The 22,766-nt window shown below is 35.9% G+C and overlaps 2 protein-coding genes across 2 annotated transcripts; both read right to left on the reverse strand.

Annotated features, from left to right (window-relative positions):
- Positions 1 to 410: 410 nt before the first annotated feature.
- LOC102803103 (uncharacterized) lies at positions 411 to 5,891 on the reverse strand. The gene is made up of 5 exons (XM_085499447.1): positions 5,798 to 5,891; positions 2,916 to 3,057; positions 1,994 to 2,272; positions 1,536 to 1,616; positions 411 to 993 (listed from the first exon to the last, which is right to left on the reverse strand). Exons 1-5 carry the CDS (start codon positions 5,864 to 5,866, stop codon positions 824 to 826), a joined length of 741 nt encoding a protein of 246 aa, XP_085355573.1. The 5' UTR covers positions 5,867 to 5,891; the 3' UTR covers positions 411 to 823.
- A 7,570-nt stretch (positions 5,892 to 13,461) lies between these two features.
- On the reverse strand, positions 13,462 to 18,988 carry LOC100368719 (Golgi-associated plant pathogenesis-related protein 1-like). Its single transcript, XM_006814733.3, has 5 exons — positions 18,878 to 18,988; positions 15,894 to 16,041; positions 15,220 to 15,519; positions 14,983 to 15,066; positions 13,462 to 14,409 (listed from the first exon to the last, which is right to left on the reverse strand). The coding sequence occupies exons 1-5, from the start codon at positions 18,944 to 18,946 to the stop codon at positions 14,255 to 14,257; spliced, it is 756 nt and encodes a 251-aa protein (XP_006814796.1). The 5' UTR covers positions 18,947 to 18,988; the 3' UTR covers positions 13,462 to 14,254.
- Between the last annotated feature and the right edge of the window lie 3,778 nt (positions 18,989 to 22,766).

Consider the following 22,766-nt stretch of genomic DNA (forward strand, 5'->3'; position numbering starts at 1 on the left):
CCCGATAGCGCGATTTAATTTTCGCGCATGGATTTCAAGCTTTTCGCATTGTGGGCGAAACTAAAAAATGTTTCCACGCATTGTTTATTCCAAAGGCATTTCAACATTGAACTTGAAGTAAACATGTTTCCTTTCGCTGTAGCGATCACCGTGCTGGAATACCCTGGAAATTACAGAAAAATCGGCAACGAGATGCTGATTTTTTTAAACACCGCGGAAAAATCAGACACTCTGTTATGCCATCTTGGTATATTTTAAAATAGTCTTTTTAGTATGTTCCGCTATTCACAATGCTGCGAAGATTATTTTGCTAATAAAACATGCATCTATAGCTTAAATTACACTATGATATATACTCGTTCACACATAATTTACTTGCTCACATGCCTTGACAATAAACATGATTCTCGTATGTTTGCACTGTTTTTATTTGTTCCTTGCAGACCGGTGGATCAAAAATATACATTACGAAGCAATGTTTGACAACACTGTTGTTTAGTACATTAATGTTAGATTTACTGTATATAGAAATGAAAAGTAGTGTTGTCGTCGCACAGCGCTACTTTACACGCATTGTATGCGTCGCTATGAGTCCCTTATATTACAGTAAGCTGTGCGACGACCACCACCCTTTAATTAAACATATTAATCTGAGATGTATTCATGCTGTACCGAGTTGAACCTATGTAGAACCAATGCATAAGGCAATAGTCCTCGCTATGTAGATTAGTGTTCTCAAGTAAGAGAACAAAATGGCGAGAATAACAGGTAGTCTGAAAAACTAGCCGGTATTATATTCAAAGTAGGTCGTGGTTTTGACCGACTATCGGCTCTCTCCTTCATCAATGGGTCTGAAGACGTTATCCTGTACTTGGCCCTGTACGTTGCCGGGAGGGCGATATTCACAGGCAAACTGCGTATTGCCATTAATGTCTACGGCAAAGTTACATCCGAGGCTCGTGCTCGAATTCCATACCACTTGAGTAAAGTGTCCTGTAAAATAAATGAATTATTATGCACATGTGATAAAGCCATCATCACGTGACATGTTTTGATATCATCATTCCATGTGACCAACCAAGTAATATGATTAGTCCGTGCAAGACAGGTTGAACGTATAGACATCGTTTGACAACCATTAAACATTATGATACGATGCGTAGGCGAAGCAACACAAATTGTATTAGAGACTCTTGTCTCATTGATCGTTGTTTTGATGGGTAGATTGATAGCTATGTATGCTTGTGGGGTGACTTACAAAAGAACAAATGTTTAAAAGGCGACTAGTTTTCAAGGCTCTGTGCGAATTGTAAAATGAAACTAGTAAATTGAAAAAGTAGACAAACTATATGTCAAGCTTGGTCTTAGTAGTTCAAGTTTTTTTTTTTTTCGGACGATGACCATGAACCAGCTTCACAACTTTACAGCCAGAAAATATCACAATAAAATAAAGGTAACTCGACATTTTAATTGGGCATATTGAAGCTTGATGGGGGGAGGTGGAAAAGAATGAAGGAATTCTTACGTCCACTTACCTACAGTACCGGTACTTTTAGATGGGTCATCATAATTATAGTCATTCACCTCGTCGTACCACAACTTGGTGATACCAAATCCTTCAATTTATGAAAAAGTATTAAGTCTAGTGATGACATGTATGAATGAATCCAAGACGTAAGTAAGTGAATCCAAGAATGTAAGTCGTTTGTCATTTAGAAGATATTCAAACATAATTTTCATTGATTAAGGCTATTGAGTCACCCATTTACGTCATAGAAGCGTATTGTCACCAGAGAGCGTGATTTATAGTAAGGGTCTACTGACTCTTAGTATAAACTCATATGGTGTGAAAAACATCTTTCCAGTGTGTGTTAACATTTTTCGTGTGGACATGGAAGTGTGTGGGTGCGAAGGCGAATGTGACGTTACAATAAAAGTACGAAGAATCTCTGTATGTAACCGTGTATAATGTTTTTTTAAAAAAAATATATACCTGTAGTCTTGGAGACACTAATTTGTACACCCGCCAAATTCTCGCCGCTGTGGGTGTGTGTCAGTGTGCCTGAAGCGGCGCTATTGTCAGCAGCATTTTTGGCATCGCCTTCTTGAAGCAACACGTCGTACGTCATATTCTGGGCGCCATGGAGACATCGAAAATAGTTGTGAGCCTCGTTAAATTGTGGCCCAAGAACAGCCATACCACCAGCACCCGACGCATTTTGATTTGGAGCCGGGCACTTGCCACCTGCAGTGCCGTACCATTTACTGTAATCTATTATTAAACGAATAGGGAATATGGAAGAAATGAATGTGATAATAATACTAATTACACTAAATAATTGACCACAAACCGGCGTCAAGTCGCCGTATTAGAATTTCCATTTGGGCTAAGGTGACTATATCACTGTGTAAAATTATGTTGGAATAATGTTAGAGGGCGCCATTGATAAATCTTAAGTGATTCGGCGTTGAAAAATTAATTACATTATAAGTATGCAGTATCACATAAGTGTTGGATACATCATGGGACAGAGCCGGCCGTGTTGAGAGCGTGGCCCAAAACCACTCGTCGATGTCCTGTGAAGTGAGGTACTTAAACACTGGTTGCGTTAATGTTATTGGAAGTACCAGTCAAGATCAACATAATTTCCCCATAACAAATCATTCTGTAATATTCACCATAAGTTTACATTGATCACTCAGAAGCTAGAACCGCGCCTGATTTACGCCTTCACTGATTAAACTAAATTCCACCTTCTCAACAACTCACCTTCTCACCTTACACTCATCTACGGTGTGATCGTGGTTATGTTGGAAATAAAATTTCACAGTCTATTTACTCAATATTGTCGACGGCATCTCATGAACGCCAACTACTATAATTGGCGTAAACTTTTCTGTCAATCTGTACTTACCACAATCTTGTTCGTCTGATCCGTCACCACAGTCGGTCAGGCCATCACATATCTGGTCTTCACTAATACACATGGCAACACCCGCAGTGTCGGATATACATCCATACGGTTTAGATGGAACATTATTTTCACATAATGGACGCTGTAAACAATCATAGGAAATACGCGAATGATTCATGGCTGGAAGGCGGGAGTATTTCTTAGTAGAAATTGCACATCATGTATGCATCCATGATGGCAACTACGTATGTTGAGAGATAATTGCATGAGAGGACTGGACTGCCAAGTCAGATATTTAATTCAGATCTGTCGTCGTTTAATTGTTAACAATCTCAGGTTGTTTCACTTGTAATTCCGGAGAAAGAATTCGTTTGCGTGTGTTTGTGTCGCCCATGGGCAGTTTTAATACACCTTTCCCATAAATCGCGTCATCTAGTGACAAAACGCTTATACAGCATAAGTGGGTAACACGAAGGCGGTATCGAAGCGTCATTATCGTTTTGATCTGTAGTTCTACATCATGAAGATTGTTTTTTGCTTTCTATGAGTGATGTATAAGCCCCATAAATGTGTGAAAAAGTTGTATAATCTATCAGTGACATGATTGGATGTCAGTGTCGGGTCAGGTCTATCTAATAAAGTTCAATTTATACTGAGGCTCATTCTCTCAGTGCAAACTCAAAGACAAGTGTATGTTAGCATGTACTGAGGGCAATATCAATAAGTACCAGTGTATGTAAGGCTGTACCGTGTTAAAAGCAGCTTCCCATTGAATGTCTTTATTTAAACGACCCTGTGACATGTGTATTATCGGTATAATGTATTTAGTACTAGTCCATATTGTCAGCATATATCTGGATTTCGGCTGTAGTGCCGGTAGTGTATAATTACGTTAGATCACATATATCCGCTGAAATGTGTGACGATCGATTTTTTTATTGTTCAAGGCATGAATTGCGAAGACAGAAACAAATAATGTGTATAATTGATTATAATGATAATTAATTGAACTTCGCTGTTTTCTGTACAATTTTTTTTTATGTCATCAACATAACACATTTTTCGTTGTTTTTTTCTATTCTTAATACAATGTTATAATCATTTTGACTGTAAATGTTACATTTTATATTGTCACGTCAGTCAAGTTAAACATACGTTGGAACGTTTTCGATAACTGTGTAACATCGTTGACGATGTGAACGTCCCATACTAGACGACGAAGTTAAAGTGTTACATGAGACCGCGGTCGAGATATTTCTTGACAAAACTTGTTAATAATTGCACGACAAAACGGTCACATTTAAATCAGACATACCGTAGAGTATTGCAGCTGTATTGCAGGCAACATTTTGGTGAACCAAGTAATATGTGTTCTGAACTGCACAGACTATATAGTTGTTTTCCGTATAGCCAATCGTATCGAATTTGTAGGATGGATATTTTACTCATGCTAGTACTATGTCTGAGTGAACTTCGAACATCAGACATTACATTTCACCTAGGATAGTTGTGTTTAGCGCGCACCCGCAGCAGAATTCAAACAGCAATGAGTAACGGAATTGATTGTAGTGAATACAATATATAAACTGTTTAATACGCCGTATAACTTTTCGGTGAAACTGAAAGCGCTTTCAACCGAGTTAATACAACCAAATACTATAAAAAGAACATGCTAATAAGATTTAATTTCAGCTTTGCTACAATGATCAAACCAATTATATTATACTGCAGTGAGATTTGGTCAAATGAAGGAATAACAAACTCATTAAATTTATTTAATTTTGCGCGCCCAATAGAGAAACTCCACAGCAGATACTGTAAATATCTACTGAATGTTAACAGTAGAGCAACTAATATTGCATGTCTGTTGGAATTGATTGGGTAGATATTCCCTCATCATTCCAAGCCTGGCACAGATAGTAAAATTCTGGCAAAACATCACTAAAAACCATGAAAACACACTGGTCAAGGAAGCCTACAACCTTGGTATTCAACTGAATACACAAGGTACCAACAACTGGGTTTCAGGGCTTGTACATATTTTAAAATTCTTAGGCATCAAATACACTTTGAATGATAAAAGGATTGAAAATAGCTTTGTTGCAACTTTTGTGGAAAAATTAAAACATTTGAAGAACACAGCAATAATGTATTATTTGATGATAACAAGGGGGAAACCAGAAATACAAATTAAGAGCATACAGGCAACTAAAAAAAATGTCTCATTTGAAAACTATTTGGAAATTATAAAAAAAACCTCATCACAGGGTAGTCTTAACTAAACTTAGGTTAAGTGCCCACAATCTCCACATTGAAACTGGCAGATATACTAATAAAGATGTGACTGACAGAAAATGCCAAATCTGTCAAAACAGTGAAATTGAAGATGAGAAACACTCTCCTTCAATGTAGTCATTACACAGAATTAAGGAACACATTTTTTAACAAATTCAACATTGTTCCTGATATCTGTCCAGCAGAACAGAATTGTATCAAATTATTAAAAAGTACACATCAGGAAACCATTATTGAACTTGGTCAACTTATTTACAGTTGTTGTCAAATGAGAGAACAAAGTTTGAATAAATAAATTTACCAGCTGTCTCATATCAGAACCATCAAAAAAATAAAAAAAAATAAATAACATTTTATTGTAATATTACCATCAATGCAATGTACTTATTTTACTTTTGTCTCAAGTTATTATTATACAAGCGACATTTATGAATACAATATTGATAATGGACGTTAATATATTGCAAAAAGCGTGGACAGATCCGAAAGGTAAAATATACTAATCGTTTCGAAATTAGTTTAAGTTTTTTTAAATGTGACAAACACTTTATAAATATAACTTACAAGTGTATACAAAGTATACATACCTTTTCAATTGCTGCAGTAACCAATGTTAGAGCCAGTACAATAGAAACAATCACACCTTGTGAAAACATTGTTGAAATCTTTCTCGCTGTCACAAAGAATGAAATTATCAACGCGGTGCCAGCTCTTTTATTGTGCTTAGGTTATTCCATTCGCTAAAAAATAAAAACGGTGGGGGTGATGGAGGAAGTTATACATTTACGTCATAGAATTACTTATTTTATATCGTTTAGGGTTAAATAGGATCCGAACTTTTTGTCATCAATGTCCTTCCTTGATTGGTTAGTTTCTCATTAATTAGTAATCACATAATTTGTCACATTATCTATTCAATTTTTTTATTGTGTTACCAGAACATGTAACTCCAGGTGATCGATAAATATTTGTTGCTTGTTTTCACCATTTTAGTATATTTTTTGTGTTAATAATGTATACATCGAAGCTAGACTATACTGTTATTCGAATAATACAAGGAGAGTCATTTGGTGTTTGAAAATCGGTCGAGATGTTTTGCTTGTCTATTAATGCGAAATAACATTGAAAATGATTCTTACTTATAATCTGTTTATATAATGTACATGTGTCCATTTATCGCTTAGTGGAAAAATCAGCGAAACTAAAAAAAATATTATCGTTTTATTGATATAATAATTGCTGATAACAGTGCGAAAAATGAAGAATACGAAGAATTTTTGAAATATGAATCATTTAACGAAAAGATAACCGCGATCACATTTTGAGGATGTTATATGAACGTTTGGGTTGTACAAAAGCGGCCAATCTTCTCATTTGCACAATATAATACAATGATTGCAGTACCCTCCCCACAAAGACGTGTTTAAGGTAAGTGAAGAGAGGGTAGATCAACGTATTTTCAAACGTGTTGGCTATGAATATATATCACATTTCGTATTTCGGGAATCTTAAAAAGCACGATTTCTAAAGATGCACTATATATATATAAATATATATATATATCAGTTCTTTTTATTTAGATCATGGCAATTTTTTGGTCAGAGCGCCCTCTAGTTTTGTGGAGAATCATGTTCATTTGGAATGCTCTGATTGGATGGAAGTTCAAGCCTAGCAAGGTGTGATAGAATTGGCCTGTTATGTTCAGATTCAAATAAGCATGAACCACTAATTTGACAGGGAAGTGATACTTATAATGCAGCAAGCTGTTCTAATTGCTGTTGTGGTAGAGTTTTTCTATTTTCCTGTCAAATGCATTTATTGGTCCACTGAAAAATGAAAATAATGTTCCCTGTAACTTAGACTCTTATTGATCAAGGCATTTTAAAAATCATGGGTGTTAACTCCCCTCAAGTTATGACCCGTTGTCCCCTACAGAATAATGGTTGCATCTAATATTAAAATAAAGATGGCGGAGTATAGCGTTGATTCATCTCGTTCTACTCTGGATTACTTGGAGTCAATAAAGATCCTAGAAAGTTAGTATTTATATGCCTGTGTGTTTTTTGTTTGTTTGTTTTTTCACTGTCTTTGACTTTCCCAGTATGTTTGTTGCTGTTGACAACAATTCAGTCCTCTGCCAGGCTTCAGTCAATGTTTTTCTTCACTACCTACCCAACTCCTCGTCGGGCACTATGTAGCTGGTGTGGTATATTTATCACAGACAGTAGGGCAATTGTCACATTTAGTGCTCCAAGAAAATATTCTCTGTCCATGTGTATTTATATAAATAGATGCAGTTTCTTTGGCTTGAATAACGATCACTGGCTTCGTACATACAGGTATACTGGTTTACCTGTTTCTAGTTGAAATATAGCCAATCTTATTAACCAAGACAGTTGGACATTTGCCACATGTCACAACACTCATTTCCAAGTGCCATAGCTTGAAACAAGTAGTCAAATCTGATATTGGCTGGAGCTTTAGTTTATATGGACATGGTAAATGGCAAACTAGATGGTCAGAAAGTAATAAAAATAATCACAGCTTTACTCCACCCACCCCACTATGAAGTAAAAGGCTGTTTATAAGGCCATGTATGATGGTTTCATTTTTCTTATGGAAAACAATTTTAATTAAAAACTTCTATGCTCCTGTACCCAACCGTGGGGGTTCATCACACTAAACAACAGGTGTCACTATTACTAAGATAAATGTACTTTTTTTTCATTAAAATTACTGATATATATATATATATATATATATATATATATATATATATATATATATATATATATATATATATATATATATATATATATATATATATATATGGGAACCAGTAAAATTAAGTGTTTGTATTTTAAGATTGCTGGTAAAGTTCATTTATAACGTAAACATTTCAATTGTTATTGGTTTACTAAACTGCATGTCATATTTTTGTGCGACACGTGGTGAGTCACAACTAGTATCTGAGGCATATTGTTGAAACCGGTCAAAGTAGCGTTGTCGTTCTTCATACCCGCATGCCCTCATGCCATCATCTTTTGACGATGAACCCGTGTTAAAATGCTGACTAGGGTTGAACACCAACAAATGCGTCGACCCCTATTCTGTACGAGAATGTCGCGTACTCAGTGAAAAGGCTTAAGCCAATTGCCGAGATTATTCACTAACGATTGCGACTTTGGGGAATTTTGGTTAAGATCCGAATGTTTACGTTGAAATAACCAGAATAAGGGCACTTTCCCAATCATGGAATACAATAAAAATGAAATATGTGTACCATTCTCATTACCTCAAGATATTTGCACATAACACTCGTGCTGGGAGAACCATTGACATTCAATGACGGAACTATCGCCTGAGGAGAGACTTCGTTTCGTCCATCAAATAGTGTCATATGCTACTTCAAAACGAAGATATGGAAAGTTCAAGTAGCTGACGAGACACCAATAGCATATAATCTTCGACTGAAAGTGTTTTATTTGATCGAAATGTATATTCAATTTGCTCGCGGCGTAAAACATGTACACCGACGCTGCCGTGTATACTGATATACAAAGCCAAAGCCAAAGACCTGCCGTGGCTTTTAATTGTCCCGTTTTCGTCTATATGTGTGATTTCATGGAGCCAGTGAAATTTAAAATACACATTAAAGTAGGGTTTATGAATTAAACTTGATTTAATTGCAATTGAAAACACCGATGCATTGTTTCTGCATTTTTTCTTTGATTCCAGTCAATCAGCCTTGTCAATTGGGGTAGGCCACTCATGACATATATAGGTCGAAATAATTATCGGACACTAATATAATTCGACTGGTATAATTCAGTGGATACTGGGTCAGAAAAGATCGGGATCTGAATTCAAATATTGATTTATTCTGTCTCAGGTCGGTCAGAATAGAAAACGTGATTGAACGGTGAAATCAAAATATAACTTAATGGATGGTTTTATTTTTATTTTACTTTCTACTGAAACATATTTTTTTTAAAAATCGGCACTAGATGAAGGTCAAATATGCTCAAGCGCACTTTCTTTACAAGCGGACACCAACATCAGTATAATTTGTGGTTGTCGTCGCACCGCGCACTCATGTTATATGGGTCCTACATTAACAAAGATGGCGACTTTGCTTGTTGTGCTTTTCAACACGTACAAAAAGGATAACTTTGTATATACGGTGATTGATCGCCTTATGCATTCGCTTCCACTACGAAGAATAACTGGAACTGAAAAAGAAAAAAATTTGTTTACATAAACATGTGCATTATCTATTATTATGGTAACACATGGTAGAAATATACCGTGTTCAAGTTTCGAAAATTAGAAAATAGTATAATTACTCCTCTTACCCATTTGTTTTATAATGAGCATATAATTAACTATGAATGAAGAACATATTGACAAATTCTTAAAGTGTTTGAAAAGCCCAGCACTTATCCTTAAACAAGTTGCGCGTGAAATCTGATGATAAGATGGCAGGATTCTAACATGAACGCTGATATTTTATCTTACTCAATTTAAATACGTCTTTTACATTAACGTGCGTACAAAATTGGTACAAAAAAACAAAACCAAAAGTAATTTCGCAATACATTAAAATTGTTGCTGATAGTCGGGTACGACGATCTGTGATTTGGATGTCAATTTATCTCCGTAAAGCTCCGATCATTTCCGAGATGACCCGAATGTTAATTATTCACGTAATCGCATTACGGGACTGTTATTTACCAAGTAAATAAATCGAAGTGAAGTGTCTTATCTTATAAGCCCCATGCGATGTTTTTTAAATAGTACAAGGTTTCTGTTTATATGAAAAATAGTGAACCCAACGTTATTGACGCCATCATTACCTGCAGCTAGCACATACATGTATTCAGAATCAGTACAAATCAAAACCAAGTCGTAGAAATGCAAGTGAATCAGCTGAGTAGGATAGAATAGTTTGTTCTTGCAAATCTGGGTTCTCCCCTAGTGATCGACACAGGGGGTCGTTACTTTATGCGGGGCCTACGCTAATTCAGTGGTCCCGCATATAGTGACGATCCCCTGTGTTTGTGCATAGATGAGCCGTGAACCGTCGATAAATTCGTGTTTTCTAGGTAAAGTGTAAATGAATTGTTAAATATTATGTAATATTATTTATTTTTATCAACAATGACATAATAACAATAAATATAACTAAATCAAATGAAACATATGATCAGTGAGAGATATTATTCATCATAAAATTGAATTACATGGCTGTAATATATGTATAACTGATTTAAATTAATTTATATAGCTGAAATTAATAAATAAATCGATCTCTGCATATGCCAGCACGATCAAGACACTCTAGCCACGTTCAGACGGGCACTCAATCCTTAAGCTTAACAACGGGTTATCGTTGTTGCGTTCAGACAGAGATGAGACCGTCACTCAAGACCAACTCGATTCGAACCAAAATCACACCTTCAGTTGACGACTTTTTCGTAATTGGTAAACAATCCAGAATCAATGTAAATGTTTACGTAATGTTCAGTTAAATTTCAGTAGTTCAGTTGATATATGTTCTCAGAAGAATCCCCTGAAGAATCCACGCTAATGAGACGTGCATACACGGTAACCTCAATGCATTCATCAATTATATTGAATGTCCGGACATGTATATTGAAAAAAAACCCGACGAGATTTGAAGAAATATAGCACGATTAGACCATAACAAATACTTACAAATCGTAAAACAAGCTGGTAGGCTGGTTGGTGCTCCACACCGCTAAAAAAACAAGCAACATGTTTTCAAAAGTTACTATGGTAGGACATGAACGTGAAGCTAACGTCTGTTTATAACTAAAACCGCGAAAAAAAACACATTCAGTCTTTAGAAGTGACTTTATTTATTACTAGGATATTTTCTACTGTTACATTTATTATTTCCAGAAGTTGAAGGCAGCATTTACAGTTCATTTAAAGTTCAAAGTTCTCGATAATGAAAATAGACATAGAAAAAAAATGTCATATTTTGCCCACGCTCAAGCTGAGTAGAATGCGCTACGCGTGATGAAGAAATCAGTTTTTTGCTGTTGCCATGGAAACATGTTTTACAACCTAACTAGAGTGAAGGTCTGACTAGCCTGCCAAGTTTGAACCAAATCAGATTTTACCTAATAACTAGGGCGAAGGTGTAACCTGCCTGTCAAGTTTGAGCGAAATCGACCAACCCAAAATAATCACAGAATAATTAATACGTGAAAACACTTGAAATAACACACACATACACACAAAATTGATTTTAAGGGCAATCCTAGCGGACGGAGCGGATCGCCAATATATCATGTACTCGCATAAATCGCCGTAAAAAGAATTATTTTGAAATCGAGTTAAAAGACACCTTCAGTAACATACTGCAGCGAAATATATGTTTTCTCTTGCCGTGAATATTCTGTCATGAATTTGTTTTTGCGTATCTGTTAACCGACTTAATTAACTGATTATTAGCGAATTGCTGTGTTACGTCTGTCATCGTTTAGGTCTATTTGAAGTTTTGGACGGAACTTGGCTCAGTGATTTGGAACTAATTACGAGATATCCGTCGCGATTCTGACAGTTGGTATTCCATAGTTATTAATGTAGTGAACGATTAATCAAAAGATATGACGTATTTAGTACTTAGTGTGATTGGCTTTATGATTGAAGTTTACGCCTTAGAGTCTTTTTACTGCTTCGTAATTGGTTAGAGTTTTGAAAATGAATAAAGAGAGTTTGAGTTGGTCTTGACGAACAGAGCACGATAGACGCAGTAGAGAGAGAGAGCAGTCCTGGAGAGTCGAGTCGAGAGTCCGAGAGAGTCCAGGGGCGAGCCTTGAGGCAGTCCAGTCTTGGGCGAGTCTTGGTTCAGCCTTGCGAGAGTCTTGGGGATTTTTTCCCCAGGGCGCTGTGTCTTATAGAGTGCTCCAAAAGATCGACTAAGACGAGAGTTGAAACGTATTTCGTTATGTGTGCCTTATTTGACTGTAAAGTTAAAGTGACTTTCCCGATCCCGTACCTCAAGGGGACGAGATAGAGAGACGAGACGAGTTCCCCCCTGACAGTGTGGAGAACCCCGAGGGAGAAAGATTTCCCCCTGACAATTCCCTGTGTGTATTTATATAGTGTTAAACGGATAATAATCTCATTAGACCGCTGAACATTTTCGATATTTTTAATTAGTGCGTATTTGGTCGAGTTATCTACTAAAAGTGATCCGATACCTTCATTGCTCTATATGAATTTCATTCAGATGTGTATTTTTCCATTTATCTGAGTATTTTTTATACCTTTTTTGTACATTTTGCACATTGACCTCTAGCGACACTTTTAGAATAGGTCGTTTTAATTTACGCGACACATAAGCAAGGTATGTTCCCGGTAAATTAACTGGCGACCTTGTTTTTTTTATTTTTTACACTCGACACGACGGTCTTCTAAAGACATGTCTTGCAACGCTACCTTATGATTAGTGTAAATACAGTCTGCGTGTACACCATTAACACACAAACACATATCAAATACCCAAATCTTTTTAGTTGACGAATGTGTTTATATCGAATTGTTAGAAAGATTTTTATTTGTAATTTTCACGCAATTATAAAAAGTTCTAATTATAAATATTCAAGAAAGTTGTGTTTGCTCAATAGCAACTTCACGTGACTGTACAGTTGCCTTCGGTGGGCAGATGTGATCAATGTTCTCTATCTTGAATTGAATGGTGTATTTGTACATGCCATGTAATGAAACATTCACACAAAAGGCCACCATTTTCTCCACTTTGTTTACACTATGCAACTTACAGTGGCGTAAAAATGTGTTTTTACCACAGTATCTCTGTAACTTGAAGAGTGTTTTTACCCATGATGCAATGAGAAGTTCAAAGTTAACTTAATATTAACCGTGACTGTGACCACTGTTTACTAGTAACACAATGTTTAAGTAAAAAGAATTATATGTATAAATCCAAACTATACCCCATTACCTTTTTCATGAAAACTTGCACAAATTTCAAGAACATGCGTGTGACATGATAAAATAGAAACATAGCGTGTTAGCAGTGTTTAACGTTAGTACCAAGTAACCTTTGACCTCCCATTGCATCATGGCTAAAACAAATGACATTGAATTGGGTTATTGTCTGTGAACATACTAGTAATCCCAGTAGTCACGTGGTCAAATTCAAGCAGAGCAAACCTCGGTCGACCATTTAGTGAGTGTAAACTTTGAAGAAAACATATTTAATCTATTTCAACACAATTCTTTTATTTCTGTCAATACTACTAATTGGACACGTAAACATTGAATAAGATTTGATCTCCTCAAAACAGTTCGCTGTTTGAGATATCCTTGTGTGAATTAAACGATCGTGTCGGTGAGGTATATTATTGGTGGGAATTTGTGTAAGTAACTAAACCAAGGCTATTCACGAATTGCATGGGATTAATTTAAACTACAAATTTTCTGTTCAGATAAAATAAGGTTCTTTTGTAGTGTAACATACACAATGTGACTTCGGAGCAAAACCATCATTTCCGACAAGTATCGCCCTCTAGAAATAAGGGGCTTCTGTGACGTCAAAATGATGTAGATTGGTGTTAGGTATGGTAGACACTCGTCTTTCATAATATGGCTGCTAAGATCTCGCAGAGAGCGAAAAAGCACGTGGCGCGTTTTTTTACCCTCAAGCAGTGTAATATTCTGTCTCGTACATCGTGTCAACTGTCCCCTTGAGTATGTAACGATAGTAATCGAAACAATGGACGCGATGACTGATGAGAACGGCGTCTCATACACGCATTTTTGTTACACAACAGCTTGGTCACTAGAGGGCGCTACTTATAGAGCAGGGTATTACTCGTTGCGACGTTGAATGTGTGACGATCATTAGTCATTTACTATTTGTTCACGCTTTTTGTCAAAATACCGGTAGCATTGTATCTTATAGGATTTCTAATACATAACAATCAATAATCTACGACTAGAAAGTACGCTATGAGTATTCTGTCTAGTGCCATCTTCTATCAGGTTTTCTAGGATATGGGGTCGGGTACGTTTTCTGCGAAAAGAGTCGCCACATTGCCTGGTGGATCGTATTCACATGCGTACTGCCAGTTGCCATTGCTATCCAATGCGATATTACAGCCAACACGTTCACTGCTCTTCCATAATACTTGCGTCAAGTGACCTGTGTTGTAAAATCAATAGCCAGAGAGTAAGTAGTCGTTGAATTTGGCATATGACGAAGTGCACCTAAGCTGTCGAGATAGGTCAGCGAACGAGATATGCATATGGTTTGGTGCCTGTTAAATTATTCTTGAAATAAGCGATATTAAAGTCAACGTTTTGTGTTCCACATGTATAACCACGTTTTGCTCAATTATGTTGGAACGACACGCCCGAATATTGACCGGACGTTATATCCACAAGGAGCATAATACATGGGTCAACTAGCCACTCATTGGCTATACGTTACCACGTAAGACATAAAGTGACGTAAAGTTGTTCAAGTGACATAAAGCACCACACACTGCCATTCACAAAAGACGTTGAGGATCAACACACGGCAATGGAACGATAATAAAGAATTTTGTAAATAGCCATATACATCGAAATTGACAGTCCAAGTATAATAACGTAAGGAAATAGTTAAAAAAAAGTCTCATATTTTCTAAAGATGAGAAACACGTATACGCGGCTATACAGCCATACAACAATTACCCCAATAGGTTTGTACTTGATCGATAACAGCGAAACTCACCAACGGGGTCGATGTCTTCGGGCGTTTTTTCACCAAATGTGTAAACTTTTCTTTCATCGTACCAAGCCTTTACAATACCAAATCCTGCAATAAAACAAAGCTTTTCAAAACGACTCAAAGTTGGAAAAGCCAATTATTTTATATAATCTCAACATTGTGGCAAGTTTGATTAAGTGAGTAACAACGACAACATCAATCATACACATACGTGCTACTAAAGAAGTAACAATATATTACCAGTAGACTTGGAAACATCAATTGTAGTAAGAGCCAGATTCTCTCCCAAGTACGTGTGCGTCAATGTACCAGTGAGGGCGCTCTTAGTAGCAGCATCCAATGCCAATTCTTCCAAATCGTCATCCCAAACGAGATCAGGAGTTCCATGCAGACACCTAAAATAGTTGTGGGCTTCTATGAACTGAGGCTTTAATTCGTCGATACCCCCATTCTTGCCGATTTTCTTTTGGGATGGCACAGGGCATTTACCGCCTGCTGTGCCCCAGCTCGTCGACTGGCCTGCTGTATTAGTACCATAGTCTGGAAATACATCACATATAATGACTTACGCTATATTAAAGTAGACTTATATTTCTTAAAACTTACAAAAAATGTGAAATATCACTGTCCACCTGGAAAACTGATGTGCAGTGAATGGCATTTTGTTCTTCTTGGAACTAAGAACTACAGAGAATTAACAAACTGTACAAATTATACTCTGTGGTGGCGCTATTTATAACAACCCGTTTGCTGATGTATGACATGTCTGAAAATCATTGATGCCTGACATTCTATCAGGCAAGAATTGCACATGCATTCTATCGCAATTAAATGTAATAATACATGCTCAAAGGTTTACTATTACACCCGAGCGACAAAAACTATAGTCAAGTATATAATTGCATTGTACTCACCACAGTCGTTATCATCTGTGTCATCACCGCAGTCAAACAATCCATTACATCGTTGGTCCTCAGAAATACACATGAGTTTATTAGGTGAGCTACCAATGCAAGCAAGAGGCTTGTCATCCCCATATTGCTGTTTACACATACCATCATACTATGAAGAAAATTAAGAAATACACACAGGGATATCAACGATGCACATAAACAAATGTGAACGATGTTGACTACATATATCCAACTTTTATATATTTTTAAACTCTCACAAACACAATGAAAAACCCACCGTGATGTCATATATACAACCGTTTATTGTCAAGAAAATTATCAAACTTTCATTTTACACCACAATTTTTCTATCAGATTATATGATTGTAAGAACCTCTATGGCGAATAGGCTTTATCCCCGCTTTGTCTGTGGAACGCGACGTGTGAGGGCGCACTTCAATTACATCAGTGGCTACTCTGAGGTTCCATGCCACTAATCAACCAATGGTTTCAATTAGTAAATGCCTAGCAAGAACCAATGACATTTTTTTAATATTTTTTTTTCTCAGGTGTTCCCTGTTCGAGGGCCCGATCACCTGGGTCAAAAAAAGGTTAGACTAACATGTGGTATTTTGTTTACTACTTAGCGGCTGCGTACCTGTAGGATTATTCTGTGTGTATTTGGATGTTCTAATCTTGGTGTTTTTTCAGTGATTTCTCTAGGTGCAGTCCAAATACAGTAGGTGTGTCTTGTTTACCTGAGTTTTGCAAGAGTTTGAGCTGGCCGACATGTGCGTTTTTTCATGTGGTTGATTAAAGGCATGTTGATTTCTCATTTTAGAGCCATGTTTCCAACTTTGTTTATTATTTTCATATAGCAATCTCATTATATGTTAACATTGTCGTCTGTGGAGTTTCAATTAGTGGTATGAGCCCGTTAGTGTGTGTATCTCTCAACCGTTGTTTATTGTCAAGTATTGGTGAGCTATTAGAGGCCACAAAACTGTTTGTTTTGCGGAGAAATTTTAAAGACAGAAACAATAATAAAATCCGTGTTTTATGTTTACAGTCATTTTGTAGGATTGTGAGCATGATAACAAGCTATAAATGTAGATCAAACAAAATATTATTAGTAGTATTTTCTTTTGAGAAATTCAACAAAACGTTAACATTGTCGTCAATGGAAATCTAAATACTAGTAGTGGGATGCGACCTATAATGCCAACTAACTTCATGAAGAGACAACTAACTTAAGACCGCCTAGGTCGGTCATAACAAATTAAGTTAGCCATTAGCAACAATAGCACTGTAAAGTACATTCTCCGTTAAATAAATAATTTAGACTCGTACATGTACGTAGGGTCTTTATCATGGACTAAATTAAAGTGAATAAAATTCAATAAAATTAAAGTGAATATAGTGAAATGGGACCAATCAGTTATAATATTATTAGTTATAATAAATAGTGTATAACCAATTAGGCCACAATATTCTGAAATTAAATCAAAAAATAAACACAAGGAATTTGGTACACCAACCACTCAGTAAAAAATAAAAAATTACAAAGTAGTAAAGAACGGGTTTCAGGTGTCTCTCAACTCTCAAGCAATGATGAAAATCACAAGCAATCATTGTAATAAGGTATAATATATAGTAGCCACCAGTTGGAAATCGTTGTCCTGAGTAACTTTTCAAAATAGTTTTAGATACACAACACATGTACTTGCTTCACTTCACTAAATAGAGTCATATTCGAGCGATGGGTATACTAGATGCCGTCTATTATCGTCAGTCTTTAAACAATCTAAGAACAATGGACTTGTTAATGGTCTGAAGTGTTGTGGGCGGGCGTATTCCCATTAAGACTAATTTAGGCTATCATGCTGGCAAATAGCCCTGGACTACGTCAAGGATTTATTAACGGAGGTCCTTACGGATAAATATTTGTTTCTTTTATTTGATTTTTCAAAGTATATATGTGAGTATTTAATGTGAACATTACCCGCTTTTACACATACGTGTTTCCAGTATTGTTAACATAAAGCATACATATTGGCTGTGGAATTGAAAAAAAAATGTTATTCGCCATCACCACCCAATTTCTAATTTCTCACATGTCACGTCGTTCGAATAGTAATATACGCTTGAGGATCATTTTCTGACAGAAATCATTAAGAATCATTTCCTCCTAAAACTGATTAAACAACTCTGTCTATAAATATAGCACACGACAAAGAAATAAATATGAAAGATGCTAATATGTGCATATTCGAGAGTGAGTAGTTTTCATTCCAATTATTCTTGATTCACCTTTTAATACCGATATTATGTTAGTGTTGAAAACCACGAAAGATGAGCTACCCATCAGTTTCCATATGTTTAATAGTGTATGTTAACAGGGATGGTGGTAAACCGGGTCATATCATATATAACATAACAAATGACTAAACAAAGTCGTGGTGTACTCATCAGTCAATATGCTTTTAAGTAGAAGATACATGGGTATGATGATGTGGTTACTACAGTATTGCCGAAATACAAAATTACATATTCTAAACTCAAAATAAAATAGTGTGCTACGTAGTCCGATGACGAATATAAGAGTTTCACATACCAGTACATTTATCTACTTTTCATAAAGAGTATAATCATCATATCTTAAAATACGCAGAAGGAAAAGTACTTTAATTGCATGATGTGATGGTACAAGCCTCACCCATGACATGCTGAATTTATAAATAAACACGCGTCGACACAGGTGTCGTGTGACGTGTTACTGATAACAAATGTACATTTACCACGAGAATGATGTTATAGACGGAACGCACGCGTCGACGAATTTGTAGTATCATGATTTAGTCACAAATCAAATACGTTCATGATTTTTTTCTTTCTTTAGAAATGTAATTTTATTGATAACAGTAAATAATATGACACTTTCTTATATGAATACGAATAATTAATGGAATTTTAAAAGAATGTACCACTCGATCATCATTACTCACCTGTGGAAGCATTGCGTTAGCCGTTGAGGCTATCACGACCACGCACACTAAAATCAGACCAATCGACATTCTGTAGAAAATATTGACGACGCCTGGATGTGTCACTACTGGAACTGCGCATACCTTTATATATACTTGCAGGATTAAAGCCATGGAATGTTCTATTTATATCAAGGGATGATTACAAAATAGACTTGTTAACTAAGAAACTATGGGAAAAATACACTTTCTGCTAATTGCATTCACCGTGACAAAATTATGAAATACGTTGATACACTATCATATACCAATTTTGTTCCGAAATACTGGCATTAGATTTAGCCACCCTACCTGCTTCTTCACCTCTACGTTTAAAGTGAATGTCACGTTGCGTGTCGAGTTTCATGGTATGATACTGATACCACTAAAGGCCATACACCAACCTATCGAATACATGTAAAGTACATACACACCATATGTATTATATTCTTGGAAATGAAAAACAATACAAGAATATTTTAAAGTGTAAATCTCCATATGTTCAAATTAAGAGTATATTTTGTTATAACAATAAAGAAAAACAGTTCTCCGTCTCTGCAATTTGGTAAAAGTATTCAAAACCTGAACTCTTCAAATATAATACATTTTGTCGTTCTAAGTCTTTTTTTTTTGTGTCTAAAGATACGCAAGCGCATATTGCATGAATAAGTACTTTCTATGTCCCCGGCCAGTGTAAATTTACTGCTATGGATACGTAACCCATAGTACACGTTGGTATACCCCGTTAAACTATTCATTTCGTGACGACACAATCAACTGAAATGTCATGTACGGTTCAACTCGGGGTATCGTTTACACAATCCACCGCGAATACAAACATGATTGTATTCTAACTCTACACGTGTGTACAGTTTATAATTATGGATGATATATTATTTATCTGTAGATATAGCTTGGATCAAGCGTGTTTGTGTTGTGCTTAAGTTAGAAATGTGGAACATTGTCCGACTCCGCGTTATAATGTTATTCAACGGGGTATTAAAATTCACGATTATCATAATATTTCACATATATTTCAAATATTGTAGTGTAATCTTCGTTGCAATTATTTTTTCGAGGGTAGCGTCTATAACCAATTCAATCACTATACCATATGGACATATATTTAACTCAATTAGTATAATTATATTATATGTGAGTAATGTCAATCAATATGTCAATCCTTGCCGTGCCCGGACCGGGTGAGTTTCCCGTGTGTCACTTACTTATTGTCAGCCCCTTTCCGTGGCAGAGATCGCGTTAACGAAAAGAAATGCAAAGATTATTGAACTAACGTAGAGAAATGTGTAATTCTGTCCTAAAACGGGTGTAAATCATATCGACACATCAAATTAAGGACATGCGTATAGACACATTCACGCACGAGAAACGAACGTACACATCCTCATTATCCAAAATTAACTAGCACCACCATCAACCACTGGTAATAAATTTACACATTTTAGCACGTCATTGTTTAATTGTGCAAATTTGAGAGTCTGTGGCAGCAAAACTGTTTTTCACACAGTGAGGTTTTCTCTCAATATAACTTCTTTTCTCTAATATAGCTTGATAGGGCCTCCATTACTGTTCTAATAAATGCGATTAATATATGTCACCACAGAAACCATACCGTAATACAAAAATAGTCAAATAATATCGAACTGACACGCCAAACCTATCGATTACACATTTGCATGATAAACGATGTCACGCTCATTCTAGTGTGACTGGGTATTTTAATGTAAAGAAGTTATATATGTGTATATATGCAGCCTTATTTAAAGTTCTATCTCAATACAAATTAAGTTAATATACTCGGTATCACTTACTTCACAAAACTTTGTAGTCGAAACAAATAAATGATATTAATATATATTTGTCACGTTATCTCAATAATAATTATTCTCAGCATCGTTCAACCCAATTTTCCGATACGATGCTGGTAACCATGCTTTCGTAAGATGATAGTTAATATTAGAATTTTCCATTGTGTTATTATTCTATACTTAAGGTTAGATTCACTGAAAGTGGTTATTATCGTTATTTTGTAACAGCATGTTTAGTGAATACACTCTAACCGTGTATACGGCCATTGTGTTATAGAATAGATGGTATTTGATTGTCTTCGTAGTGGTGTAATTGATACCCCAGTGCGAGAATTTTGAAATTAGGCCATGATAAATAAATACGAGAAATTTCGTTTTGCCTATAAACACATTATTACAGAGGTGTGTATTTACATGGAAAGTAAACATCGCCCACTCAGTAAAGTATGCGTAACACAGCTTAGTTTTGCCACTTAAACGCAGTGGAGTCGAAACGTGTCCTACTGTGTATAAGCATTATAGATTCCTTTTACGAATCTGAGAGTCATTGACTTTCCCTGGGACGGCATCATTAATATTGTTTGATTTCGTACGTACTTGTGTATTTACATATTATTTACAGTGTATTTTTTAAAAGAGAATGGTGTTAAAATAAGCCTATAGTCAAGCAGTGTGCAGCTCCTCCATTTACGACTCGTTTCAGTATTCTATTGCAAACTGGAACGCCGAGTGTGTTTGTAAAATTTAATTCCTCTTCAGATTGAAGCTGTTTCAATTAGGTTTATCAACACAACTATGAAATTCAAGATAATAAAGGCATCCATGATAAAACTCAGTTAAATTTAATCACATTTCTTGAACTCTTTCAACTTGTATATTGGTGTTCATACATGCATTCAGCTCGATTACCGTGTCCTGGAAGATTGCCATGAGGCTGTTTCAATATTCGGGTCGCTAAAACTGTATGTCCACCTCTGTTGCGGTGAACATTTGTATAATGTAAGGTACTTTACCACCGGAGTTGGCACAGAAGCACAACATGTACAAATGAGCACAAATAAAGTCGTTCACAAGTCGTTGTAATATTCTTTTTATATCACACGCAATTTCACACCCGACGCTGGCATTTCTGGCCACATCACCAACACATTTGTCGACTTCCTTATCAAAAGTATAAACATATTATCTGTGTGTGTATTTTTTATCGAATGTATTAACAAGTCAATTAACTAGTATTGTATTTGCAATTTGCATTTTATTATTCCCAGAGATACCTTACGACAACGTGAACGCTTGCAATATGGACGGAAACATGTAATTCTTTAATATTGTTGTCCTATATTTCTAACCAAATTGTTCTCGTCCATAATACTTCTTCAAAATTCTCGGAACAAAGCAGAAGCTGGTATTATAACATTAAAAATATCCGTAACAAATCTCGGCCATTACATAAGGATCGAGAATAATTAAGATCAAATATCGCATAACGCCCCTTTATTTATTGTACAAATATACAATATCAGTACGCGCTCGTGAAGTTTATATAATTGCATCTTCAAAAGTCTATAAATTTTAAACTAAGGCGGACTATAGGAAACCAATTATGGCCATATATTTGTTATCAAAATAATCAATATCACATATGATATCATAGAATACAACCTTTACCCTTTCCTGATTGCAAATAAATTTAAATTATCTATATCGATCTGACAATCGAGGACATCTTCAATCTGTTTCTGCTCCTATCCTAAGCATGGCATATTTCAAGCCCCAGAATTCATTTTTGTAGAACCCCAGAGCTTTGTGCGCCTTTTTGAACACACAACTTGAACCAGTGTCACTCGTTTTGAGAATAATGGGCGGACAAAGAGATTGTGCAGGGGATATACATAAACAAATTAAAATTCCGGAAAAATATAATATTAATAGTACATATATAGATAAGACAATCGTGTTTAAATCAACGTATATATTTAAACCACCACTCTTTCGACTGTGGCCTCTCTCGCGGTTTCTGCTGCTGTGGCTCTGTTTCCTGT

Source organism: Saccoglossus kowalevskii, chromosome 5 (genome assembly GCF_978046115.1).
Source record: "Saccoglossus kowalevskii chromosome 5, keSacKowa6.1, whole genome shotgun sequence".
NCBI lineage: Eukaryota > Metazoa > Hemichordata > Enteropneusta > Harrimaniidae > Saccoglossus > Saccoglossus kowalevskii.

What these genes read in the sequence shown, in the direction of transcription:
- LOC100368719 (XM_006814733.3), bottom strand. Translation starts at nt 18,946, where the DNA reads ATGTCGATTGGTCTGATTTTAGTGTGCGTGGTCGTGATAGCCTCAACG. An exon ending in CACAGATGATAACGACTGTG is followed by an intron (nt 15,520 to 15,893) that starts GTGAGTACAATG and finishes ATGTATTTCCAG; the next exon opens with ACTATGGTACTAATACAGCA. An exon ending in CGAAGACATCGACCCCGTTG is followed by an intron (nt 14,410 to 14,982) that starts GTGAGTTTCGCT and finishes TTTACAACACAG; the next exon opens with GTCACTTGACGCAAGTATTA.
- LOC102803103 (XM_085499447.1), bottom strand. Translation starts at nt 5,866, where the DNA reads ATGTTTTCACAAGGTGTGATTGTTTCTATTGTACTGGCTCTAACATTG. An exon ending in TTACTGCAGCAATTGAAAAG is followed by an intron (nt 3,058 to 5,797) that starts GTATGTATACTT and finishes GATTGTTTACAG; the next exon opens with CGTCCATTATGTGAAAATAA. An exon ending in ATCAGACGAACAAGATTGTG is followed by an intron (nt 2,273 to 2,915) that starts GTAAGTACAGAT and finishes GTTTAATAATAG; the next exon opens with ATTACAGTAAATGGTACGGC.